We start from the raw sequence: 12,612 nt of genomic DNA on the forward strand, positions 1-12,612 counted from the left end.
CAGCACCATATACTTCTCAACACAATGGAGTAGCTGAAAGGAGAAATAGAACCATTTTAAACATGGTCAGAAGTATGCTGAAAACCAGAGATTTACCACAAGGCTTATGGGGTGAGGCAGCTACAACTACAGCATATGTGCTAAATCATTGTCCAACAAAAAGATTAGCATTTAAAGTGCATGAAGAAGTTTGGACAGGGAGAAAACCCTCAATCAAGCACTTCAGAATCTTTGGGTCCTTATGTTACATGCACATACCTGACCAAAGAAGAAGAAAATTGGATGATAAGAGTGAGCCTATGACCTTTATTGGGTATCACTCTACTGGAGCCTACAAATTGCTAAATCCTAGAACTAATCAAGTGATTTTCAGTAGAGATGTATAGATTATTGAAGCAAACTCGTGTAAAGAAGAAAAGTCAGTAACTGAATCTGCCATAACAGTTCCATTAGAATGGAACTCCACTGAATTTGACACTTACTCACCAGATCATGATGGAGACGAAATTCAATCAGAAACAGCAAGCAATGGAACCGAATCAGGAAGACCTACTAGAGCTAGAAATCTGCCTGCTAGATTCAGAGATTATATGATTTCACCAGATGACTTGGTGACTGATGAAGGAGAGCAAGTTCAGTATACAGCACTATTTGCAGATGCTCAACCTATCACTATTGATAAAGTAGTTAGCAAAAGAGTATGGAAGGAGGCAATGATAGAATAGTTGAGGTCTATTGCAAAAAATAAAACCTGGGAACTAGTTGAACTCCCACCAGATCAGAAACCAATTGATGTAAGATGGGTATTGAAAACCAAGTTGAATCCAGATGGATCCATTTCCAAACACAGAGCCAGACTTGTGGCTAAGGGATTCATGCAGAAAGAAGGGGTGGATTTCTCTGAGGTCTTTGCTCCTGTTGCTAGAATAGAAACTGTTAGACTTATAGTAGCTCTAGCAAGCAAAAATAAGTGGGAAATGTGGCAGCTAGATGTTAAGTCTGCCTTCTTGAATGAACCTTTGGAAGAAAAGGTTTACATAAAGCAGCCTCCAGGATTCACAATCAAAGGTGACGAGGACAAAGTATACAAGCTAAAGAAGGCTCTATATGGGCTTAGACAATCCCCACGAGCCTGGAATAAAAGGATTGATGCATTCTTCTCAGATTTGGGCTTCAAAAAGTGTGATGTGGAGTATGGAGTGTATGTAAAAATTTTAAACAACAGCAACATCCTCATTATCTGTCTTTATGTTGATGACTTGCTGATTACAGGTAGCAATTCAGATGGAATTAAGGCAGTGAAGCAAAGTTTGAAATCAGAGTTTGACATGTCTGATTTAGGGAGATTGTCTTACTTTCTTGGCATGGAATTTAAGCAAGTTGATGGAGGTATTTTCATGCATCAAAGGAAGTATACTCAAGATGTGCTGAGAAAATTTAACATGGTAAACTGCAACTCTGCAGAGACACCTCTGGAAGCCAACATCAAACTGGATAAATGTGAAAGTGAATCTGTAGCTGATGGCACTTTATTTAGACAAGTTGTAGGATGCTTGAGGTTCATCTGTCATACAAGGCCAGAAATCTCATTCAGTGTAGGGTTGGTGAGTAGATTCATGAGTAATCCAAAGAAGTCACACCTTGTGGCAGCCAAGAGGATATTAAGGTATCTAAGTGGCACACTTGATTTTGGGTTATTTCTCTCTAACCAAACAGAAAAATCCAGTGTGCACCTTATAGCTTATGCTGATTCAGATTGGTGTGGGGATTTGCTAGAACGGAAAAGCACTATGGGCTATGTGTTCATGTTATATGGATCTCCTATTTCATGGTGCTCCAATAAACAAGAAGTGGTAGCCTTGTCCACTTGTGAGGCTGAATATGTTTCAGCATGTCATGCTGCTTGTCAAGCAATATGGATGATCTCACTGCTTGAAGAAATGAAGATTGAGTTTGATAGCTGTGTTGAGTTGCTAGTTGACAACAAATCAGCTATTAATCTTGCAAAGAACCCTGTGGCACATGGAAAAAGCAAGCACATTGAAAGGAAGTATCATTTTCTAAGGGATCAAGTTGGAAGAGGAAAGATTAGCTTGAAGTATTGTAAGACAAAATTGCAAGTTGCTGATATTATGACTAAGTCACTTAAGATTGATAGGTTTAGAAAGTTGAGGAAGTTGCTGAGTGTTGTATGTGTGTAAATGACTTTGAGATTAAGGGGGAGTATTAGAGTTAGGTAAATAACTCAAAGTAGAAACAGTTTTAAAAAGCTGTTAGATTAGTTGGGTTTGAAATACTATAAATAGAAAGTTTTGGTGTATTGTTAAAGTAGTGTGATAAATGAATTTCTGGTGGATCTTTCATTCATAAAACTCTCTCTGCATCTTATTGTTATAGTTCTTACTCCTTCTCTTCTCTGTGAATGTGTGAGTGTGTGAAACATAATCCTTGTTAATTCTCCAACAGGAACTAAGTCACAACTCCATTGTTTTGCACGAGAACAAATTGGAATTTCTCTGAAATTGTCCAATATAATCTCTATGTATGTGTAAAATAATCACTGGTAGACATGTTTCCTTGCTAGGAGCTATACAATTATTCTTGCAATTCATAAATTCTAAATACATCACCTTTGATATTGCAAGAGGAGTCAAAGTTTGCAAGTCTAATCTTCTACGTAGTTTTGATGAAGACAAAAATTTGAGGAAAGCCTGAAGATGGATTCAACGCAACAAACAACAAGTCGAAGACTCAAGATCATCTAGAATTAGGAAATTCTTTTATATTTTTTTAGAGTTCTAAGATGATTGCTTAGTTCAAGTTTAGGTTAGGTAAACCAAGGATGAGAATCACACGAAGCTAAAATTAAATAAAACTTAAAATAAGATAGTCCTTCATCCATTCATGATAGGTTGTGTGCATTGATTTCATTGGGTACAAATATTGCTTATTTTAAAATCATACTTTGCATATGCATACATCTCATTGAAGGTTTTACCTTGCATCAGAAAATCATTTTTCACACTATTAATCGATTAAGCAAGAAGTTAATCGATTAAGTAAAATTCCAGAGACTGTTGATTAAGTTTATGAACTTAGATAATCAATTAAACATTTCAGTAATTGATTAATGTTGTATGTTCAAAATAATTAAAACTATTTTCAAATACGTTAATCGATTAACTGATTTTATCATCGATTAAGGACAGTTAAAATTGGTTTTGTATATAAGGATGTTTTTTAACTCATGAGTAAGAATTAGGCATTAAAATTTTTTAATCATACTCATATCATACAAAACATTTCTGCATTAATTTTCAAGTGCAAAAGTGTTAAATTCTTAAGTTATTTTCAAAGAGAATAGTGAACATGATTCACAAAGTTTTTCAAAGAGTGTTTTGCATTTTCATACACAAAAACTCTAATACTATTTCACCAATCTCTTTTCATCTTTGTGAGATTCTTGTGCTAGGTTTCTGTAGGTGATCATTAGAGTGATTAAATTGTACTTAGTGAGTGCATCACACCTAAACATTCTTGTTAGTCAATAGAGAGAAGAATCACCCTAGATGTGGTTATGATTGATTAGTGTTCTTCACCACTTATACAAGGGACCTGAAAAGAAGCAAGAATCGGCTAGGACAGAATCGGGAGTAGGAAGGGTATCCGAAAGAGGCGAGAGAAGGTCAAACTATATTGTTTGGCTTAGAGTTCAAGAAATGAGCGCTTGTAGAAGTGTCAAATTGGAAGCTTGTTTGTAATTGACAATTAAAGTTTCTAGTGAATAAAAATCTCTCAAACTAGATAGGAGAACTGGATGTAGTTTACAATTGAACTCGCAAACGAACCAGGATAAAAAATTTCAACTTCTTCTTCTCTTCCTTTATCTCGTTTATTTTACGTCTTTACATTCTTTAAACTGTTTCTAGATTAGTTTTAATAATTCATTACTTGCTCATTAATTGATAATTGCATAAAGCATTCTGTGAACTAATCTATTTCTGTAAAGAATTAATTTACGGGATATCATATGTGAAATAATTGTTTTCAAGAATATCAAGAACTATCAGGATAATCGATTAAGATTGTCGTTAATTGATTGAGACATTATAGTCTTTAATCGATTAAAAACCTTGATAATCAATTATATTGGGTACTTTTCATAAAGTAAAATTAACCGGTAAAAGTGGTAACTTTGTAGTGTGACTCCTATTCATCTCCCTCTAGGTGTGCTTACTCTGATTGTACCAAACAACCTTAATAATACATCCTTCAAATCATTCCAGACTTTTTGGGTCATTTCTAACCAATGGACACTTCGAATAATTGAGGGATCTGGGGATAGATTTAACCAAGCTAGGATTAAGGTGTTGCACCTACGTCATGTTGCATACAAGGGATTATTACATGGAGGTTTTGGGAGACTTCCATCAACAAAATGCCTTTTATTTTTAGATTTCAATGGCATGGACATGAGCTCAAGAAAGATAAAACTTTTTAAAAGAAAAGATAGAAAGAAAGTAATTTAGATGAATAGACAAGAAAGGAGAGGAGTTTCATGTGTGGCAGAGTTTCGAAAGAAGCTCTAGTACCATGTTAAAACCTGGTCATTCATGTCACTTTGAACCTATGAGGTTTAATCTCCAAAACAATGGGGGGAAATAAAAAATGGAGAAGGAAGGATAAGAGAGAAAGATATGAGTATGAACTAATTTTTTATTGAATTGAATGAATGGAATATACAAATGTATTTATAGGAAAAACAAATAAGCCATGGATGGCTAAAAATAACAATAACTAACCAACTTAACTAAAACTAACCAACTTAACTAAAACTAACTTTTTATCTTAGAAAAAATGTTGTAAAAGGAGTTTTGCTAAGCATGGTTGGGCTCTCAATGAAATCGCATGGCTAGCTAAGTAAGACTTCCTAGCAAATATTTGCCAATCTCCTCATTCTATCTCGTTAAGTGAAGGTGGGCTCACTCATTGAATGTCTCAATCTCACCCAAAGAGTGCAAAATCTGATTCTCTAGTTTTAATAAAACCAGATCCAAATATCTCGTTTGAAACTCATTATGGTAATTCGGATGTGAATTGTTATTTTCTATTTCTACTCAAAATATCACGATTCATGCCATCACTAGCTGATGAAGAGGCACATCAGTTGTTGTATCTGTAGAAGCATTTAGCAAACGTTCTTTCTCTTTTGGTAGAACCAGTGGAGAGGAGGGGGAAGGAGAAGAATCTATGGTTTTTACTAATTTACCAAATTCTACCCATAAGTTGTTGATTTCCACTTGACTATATTATATTTCACATACTCTATTTTTGGATATTGCTACATTATATACTTTTCATCTTTGGAATCCTCTATTTTATGTTATGATAATGAACCCCTTTTAGAAATAGAAATCATGAAGAGATAAAACAAAAGAGTAAAAATAATACAAGAAAGGAACAAAATATGAGTTTGATTAGGATCAATTCTTACAAACCAATAAAGGCATATTGAAAGACAGTATAAATGCAGAATTGAATCATATTAAATTAATCACATAAGATAATATGTGACAAACAGCGCATTTAGCCGACTCGGCTACCATCGAGGCTCTCTATATTATGTGTGTGTTCAACAACACCATTAAAGGGCTTCTAAGTTAGTATACAAGCTTATTTAACAAAAATAAATACCCACCACTTCAAGTCAATGACTGGACTGAGTTTAATAATTTTTTAATATCACTTTTAATAGAAATAATTTACTTTACATAACGGATAATTATAATCAATATATATTTTTATGAAATCAAAATAATTAATTGACACTTAATCATGTGCAATTAGTTTGCCTATAAAATCACACAATCCTTTAATAAAAAATATTATCTTCATAGTATCTGCTGTCTGTCTAATAAAATGGCTTATCTCATACAGTTAAACTCATTCTTTTTATTTATTTCACTCTTCATTCTTCTAATACATTTACCGGTCCATCAAGCTGTTAATGGTGGACTCAGTGTTAAATTGATTCGTAAAAACTCAACCAATGCTCCCTTGCAACGTCTCACGGATGTTGCACAAACCAATTCATATGCATATCTCGGTGAGTATCTCTTGGAGCTATCTATTGGAACTCCACCAGTAAACATTTATGGTATTTTAGATACAGGTAGTGACCTTATATGGACCCAATGTATACCTTGTAAAAACTGTTATAAACAAAATGATCCAATGTTTGATCCTCGAAAATCATCCACTTACACCAACATCCCTTGTCCATCAGACAAATGTAGTCTAATAGATACAGGTGTATGTTTGGCTAAGAATAGGTGTAGCTACACTTATGCCTATGCAGATTCTTCTATAACACAAGGTGCATTGGCATCAGAAACAATTACCTTCAAATCATCCACAGGAGAACCTATTCAAGTTAATGATATCATTTTTGGTTGTGGACATAATAACACAGGAGTTTTCAATGACCATGAGATGGGTATAATAGGCCTTGGAAGAGGACCAACGTCCCTTATTTCTCAAATTAGTTCTACTTTTGGTGGGAATAAATTTTCTCAATGCCTAGTCCCTTTCCACACCGATATAAGTATTTCTAGTAAAATGAGTTTTGGTCAAGGTAGTGAAGTACTAGGGGATGGTGTGGTTTCTACACCTTTGGTCAACAAAGATGGTGGTCCCCTTTATTTTGTTACCTTACTAGGCGTTAGTGTTGAAGATACCCGCTTTGAAATTAGTAACAATTCTGAGACTGCCCCAAAGGGTAATATGTTTATTGATTCAGGGACACCCCCAACTCTTTTACCACAACAATTGTATGATCAAGTATTCGATGAAGTGAGGAAGCAAGTTCCAATGAGTCCCATCACGGATGATCCAGATCTTGGACCCCAACTTTGCTATAGAACATCAACTAATCTTGAGGGTCCAATAATAACAATGCATTTTGAAGGTGCAGATGTACAACTAACACCTATTCAAACCTTCATTCCCCCAGGAGCAAAAGATGGTGTTTTCTGTTTGGCATTCACCAACACTAGTAATGAGAATGCCGGAATTTATGGCAACTTTGCACAATCAAATTTCTTGATTGGGTATGATCTTGAAAACGAAGTAGTGTCTTTCAAGCCAACTGATTGTACCAAATAGTATATAGTTTTGTCTAATGCTGCTTATGATCATCCTTATTAGTTATTAATAAAATTGTTCTACGAGGAAAAACACAGTCAGAAATTCAAATAATATTGTCTTAGCATTTTTATTAAATTCGGAATATTTATGATATCTTACAATATCCTAAAAGATTCTTCAAAAATATATCTAGTTTATTATTTTTGACTGGTGACATTATTTATTTACTAATATTATGTTTACATTCATTTTCTACCAATAATATAAATAATACCTTGTACATTATACAAGTAATTCTCTTTATTTATAGTAAAATTATTTAAATATTTGGTGAAATTTAATAGACAGGTATAAGAAAGGATTGAATGACTATTTTCGAAAACCTTTTTTAAAAAAAAATATTTACCTTAAGAAATTAATTTTGACTTAGATTGGACGATGCAAAATTGCAAGTTGTGTTTCTTTTGCAAATAATATAGATTAAAATGTTAAAATATTATTGCAAAAGTTAATTTCTTCATATCCAAAATCTCACCTTCAGTAATTAAATAAAGCAATAAAAATTTAAGGAAAATAAGTTAAACAAATGATTTATACTTATTCGCACACCAATGGAAAGAAAAATCATTATTCCTTATGAATAGTACAATTTTTTTTAGTTATTCAGGTCTATTGAGTGTTCTTCAGTAAACAAGCCTCTTTAGACTTGTAGTCAAATATTCTTTCTTACAAAATCTTTCCAGAATGAACCAAGTATTCTAACCTCTCTTATCAAATCTAACACACTAGATTGTTGATCTTGATCTATCTCTACTCATATATTGAGGATGTTAAAATTCCTAGATCAAGATTATAGAGCAAAAAAGCTTGTTAAACTCTATACATAATACAAAACCAAAATTTGTTAAAATCTAACCTTTTTTTTGCTTTTCACTATTCATAATATTTGATCAGAGATTGTTAAACTTTAATGATATTCTCTTCTAAGATCTTTCTTTCTAATAGTTTAGATATTTTTATCTCATTTTCCTTTTCTCTTTGCATGAGTTTTTTACAACTATTATGTGAAAAGAAGAATGAAGATCATATGTCCCATTTTAGGTGTTTTGATGATGTTTCAATCCATTTAATTGTCATGTAATTAAAACGAATAATCATAAAAATATTAAATAACTTTTATATGTTACTTATTGGAATATGATTTATTTGGAACATGAAGACGTGAACTTTTTGGGACAGATGATCTTTGTTTGTGAAAAGAGAGCATGCAACAACAATAACTATCTAGATGTTAGAGAAGAATGACAAAGATGAGGAGAATAGAAGATAGAATTGAATTGTATTGTGTAATTGTATTAATACTTTGAATAACAAAGCCTTTCTATTTATAGGCAAGAGTAACTACCTTCAACTAACTACTTTCTACAAATAGCAAGTTCAGCAACTACCTCACTTTTAAATTATTTTCTGTTTTCAACATCCCTCTTAATCCAAAAGTTTATACACAAGATGAATTTAACAAATTGCCTAAAATGAACATAGAAATTTGTAGAAACACTACTTTAAGCTGCGCTGGATTTTGTGTGACAATTTCTACACGTTTTCACCTCCATCTCAAATCGTGCCACCCTTAGCGGTTTAGTTATCACATCTGCTATCTGCAATTTTGTGCAGCAATGTTGCAGCTTGATCTTTCCTTTGGTGACCTGATTGATCCCTTAGGAAATGATACATGGTTTCAATGTGCTTAGATCTACCATGTGAGACTGGATTCTTGGCAAGGTTAATAGTAGATTTGTTATCAACATTCAACACAACTACTTCCTTATTTCCCAAGCTCAATTCCTTCATTAGTGCTTGAATCCACACGCCTTGGCAAGCAGCATAGCAAGTTGCTATGTATTCAGCCTCACAGGTTGAAATGCTACCACATCCTTCTTCTTATAGGACCATGATATAGGTGCTTTCCCAAGCAAGAATACATATCCCATTGTGCTACGCCTGTCCACTGGATCACCACCCCAATCTGAATCAGTGAATGCTTCAAGATGCAGGGTGCACTATTTTTGTTGATTTTTCATATTGCTAGGAAACATCACTCCATGATCAAGTGTTCCTTTTAAGTACCTAAGAATTCTCTTGGATGCAATTAGGTGTGAGTGCCTAGGAGAGTTCATATACCTGCTGACAAGACCCACACCATAGGATATTTCAGGCCTACTATGACATAGAAATCTCAAACAACCAACCATTTGTCTAAACATGGTGATGTCAACCTTGACTTCTTGCTCACAACTTCCTAGTTCCAGATTTGCTTCTACTAGTGTGAATGCAGAGTTGCATTGCAGCAGATTAAACCTTTCCAAAACTTCTAGAGTATACCTTTTCTAATGCATCAGGATACCCTTGTTGCTTTGAACAAACTCAATGCCTAGGAAATACGCCAACTTGCCTAAGTCAGTCATTTCAAACTCATTACTCAGACATTTCTTTACTACTTCTATCTTTGTCTTGTTGTTACCAGTGATGAGCAAGTCATCAACATAAAGGCAAATAAGTATGAATTCATCATATCCATATTGCCTTATGCACACACCATGTTCAACAGAGCATTTGGTGAAGCCAATTCTGGATAGGAAGGCATTTATCCTTTTATTCCATGCTTTAGGTGCCTGTTTTAAGTCATATAAGGCTTTCTTGAGCTTAAACATCTTATCTTTATCTACACTCCCTTTAAGCTCAAAACCAGGAGGCTGAGTGATGTAGACTTCCTCCTCTAGTGGACCATTCAAAAATGCAGACTTAACATCAAGCTGCCATAGTTCTCATCCTTTCCAACTAGCCAAAGCTACTACCAATCTTATTGTCTCTATCCTTGCAACAGGAGCAAAGACTTTTGATTAATCCAACCCTTCTTTCTGCATGAAACCTATAACAACAAGTCTAGCTTTGTGTCTTGAGATAGACTTGTCAGGATTGAGTTTAACTTTGTACACCCACTTGACTTATATGGGTGTTTTATTTTCTGGAAGCTCTACCAATTCTCAGGTTCCATTCTTCTCAATTGAGTCCAGTTCCTCTTTCATTGCTCTTCTCCAGGTTTCATCAATTATGGCTTCTTCAAATCTAATTGGATCTGCATCAGCAAGTAATGCCATATGGATTATTTCACCATCATTCCCAATTTCACAGTCCTGAAACAGTTCAAAATCATTCAATCTGGATGGTGCTGCCCTATTTCTGGTTGGCCTTTGATGTTGAGGTGTAACTGATTCCTCAATAGTTGGTTCATTAGCAACATCTAAATCATATGTACTTTGATCTAGATCCAAATCCACTTTAGCCACTGCTTGAACATTTGCATTATCTGAATTCCATGCACTTTGTTCTTCAAACAATACATCCCTACTGAATTCCACCTTCTTGGTTCTTGGATTATACAACTTGTATACACTAGTAGAATTGTAGCCTAGGAAGATCATAGACTCACTCTTGTCATCTAATTTATTTCTTCTTTGATCAGGAATATGTTTGTGACATAAACAGCCAAAAACCCTTAGATGTTGGACTGGAGGCTTTTGTCCTGACCAGATTTCCTCAGTTACATGTGAGTCAAGCTTCTTTGTAGGACATAGATTCAACACATATGCAGTTGTCATCACTACTTCTCCCCAAAAAAATATGTGGAAGGTTCTTCTATTTCAACATACTTCTTACCATATTCAATATTGTTCTATTCCTTCTTTCAATCACACCATTGTGTTGTGGTATGTAAGGAGCTGTGATTTTATGCACTATTCCATTGTCCATGCAGGATTTATCCATCTCCCTTTAGCAGAACTCACCACCTCCATCAGTTCTCAATACCTTGATGTATCTTCCAAATTGTATTTTCAGCCATAGTCTTGAATAGTTTAAACACTTCAAAGACCTCACTCTTGGCCTTAAGCAAGTAAACCCATATTTTTCCACTAAATTCATCAACAAAAGACACAAAATACTTATTTCCTCCCATTGAGACAGTATCAATTGGACCACATACATCTGAATATATCACATCTAATACATCATTTGATCTAGGTGCAGTATAGGAACTAAAAGAGGTTCTAGATTGTTTGCTTGTCAAGCAATTTTCACATACCTTTGAGGGAAGTTGTATTTGAGTTAGGCCAAACACCATTCCTTTTGGTTTCATAAGACTTAGATCCTTGAAGTTTAAGTGATCAAATCTCTGATGCCATAACCAAGAGTTGTCCTTATCTTCTTTAGTTGATAGACAGATTGAATCCATAGCATTTACCTTGACTTGAAAAGTCATGTTTCTTGTGAGAGGAACTTTCAAGATCAACTTATGATGAATATCATAAATCTCAAGATGACCAGATATCATGTGCAAGGTGAATCCATTCTCCAGCAGTTGGCCCATACTAATAAGTATGTTTTTCAAACAAGGAACATACAACACCTGAGTTATCACAGCATCCTTCCCACTCTGATGCCATAACCAAGAGTTGTCCTTATCTTCTTTAGTTGATAGACAGATTGAATCCATAGCATTTACCTTGACTTGAAAAGTCATGTTTCTTGTGAGAGGAACTTTCAAGATCAACTTATGATGAATATCATAAATCTCAAGATGACCAGATATCATGTGCAAGGTGAATCCCTTCTCCAGCAGTTGGCCCATACTAATAAGTATGTTTTTCAAACAAGGAACATACAACACCTGAGTTATCACAGCATCCTTCCCATCCTCTTTTTTGCCCCTGACATCACCAATTCCTTCTGTTGAGATGTATCTATCATCAACAAATCTAACTCCACTCTTCTTGCTTTGATCAAGATTGACAAGCCATTCTTTGTGGCCTGTCATGTGATTTGAGCATCCTGAATCAATGTACCAAACCCCTGGTCTATTATCTCCTTCATTTGTCACCATCATGAGAGTGGCTGGTTCTTCATCTGATACATGGTTTTCTTTAACAATATTTGCTTCAGTGCTAGGAGCCTTGCATTCTGCTAAGAAATGACCTATCTTGTTGCAATTGAAGCATCTTATGGACTTCCTATCTGTTGAAAGCGTATCTCGATGTTTTTATTTTAGTTGGGAGTTTATCCCCCTCAACAAATCGTCCTGACAACAGTGTCAATTTGTTGAGAGGTCATCACTCTCATTTTCGTTATGTTCCTTTTGTAAGTAAGTGAACTCGGTTTTATTCTTTGTTCGCCATCTCGACTTTGTTGAAATAAATTCCAACGCCGGTATAATGGTTTCAAAAATATTTCAGTTCCAACTTACTTTCTTAATAATCATGTGAATAAGTCATTCCTTCTTTGCCCCATCTCGGTTTTGTTAGAATAAATTCTAACGTTGGTATAATGGTATCGAAGCAATTACCTATTACATAATTATTAAGTACCTTTGAATACCATCTTGGTTTTGTGGAATAAATTCCAACACCGGTT

General features: G+C 34.5%; 1 protein-coding gene across 1 annotated transcript; it reads left to right on the top strand.

The window, feature by feature from the left end:
* Nucleotides 5,920-7,164, top strand: LOC109329351 (aspartic proteinase CDR1-like). Its single transcript, XM_019563021.1, has one exon. It carries the CDS (start codon nt 5,920-5,922, stop codon nt 7,162-7,164), a length of 1,245 nt encoding a protein of 414 aa, XP_019418566.1.

Source organism: Lupinus angustifolius, chromosome LG16, assembly GCF_001865875.1.
Source record: "Lupinus angustifolius cultivar Tanjil chromosome LG16, LupAngTanjil_v1.0, whole genome shotgun sequence".
NCBI classification, from domain to species: domain Eukaryota; kingdom Viridiplantae; phylum Streptophyta; class Magnoliopsida; order Fabales; family Fabaceae; genus Lupinus; species Lupinus angustifolius.

Excerpts from the sequence above, each read along its gene's own strand:
- LOC109329351 (XM_019563021.1), top strand. The coding sequence starts at position 5,920 with ATGGCTTATCTCATACAGTTAAACTCATTCTTTTTATTTATTTCACTC.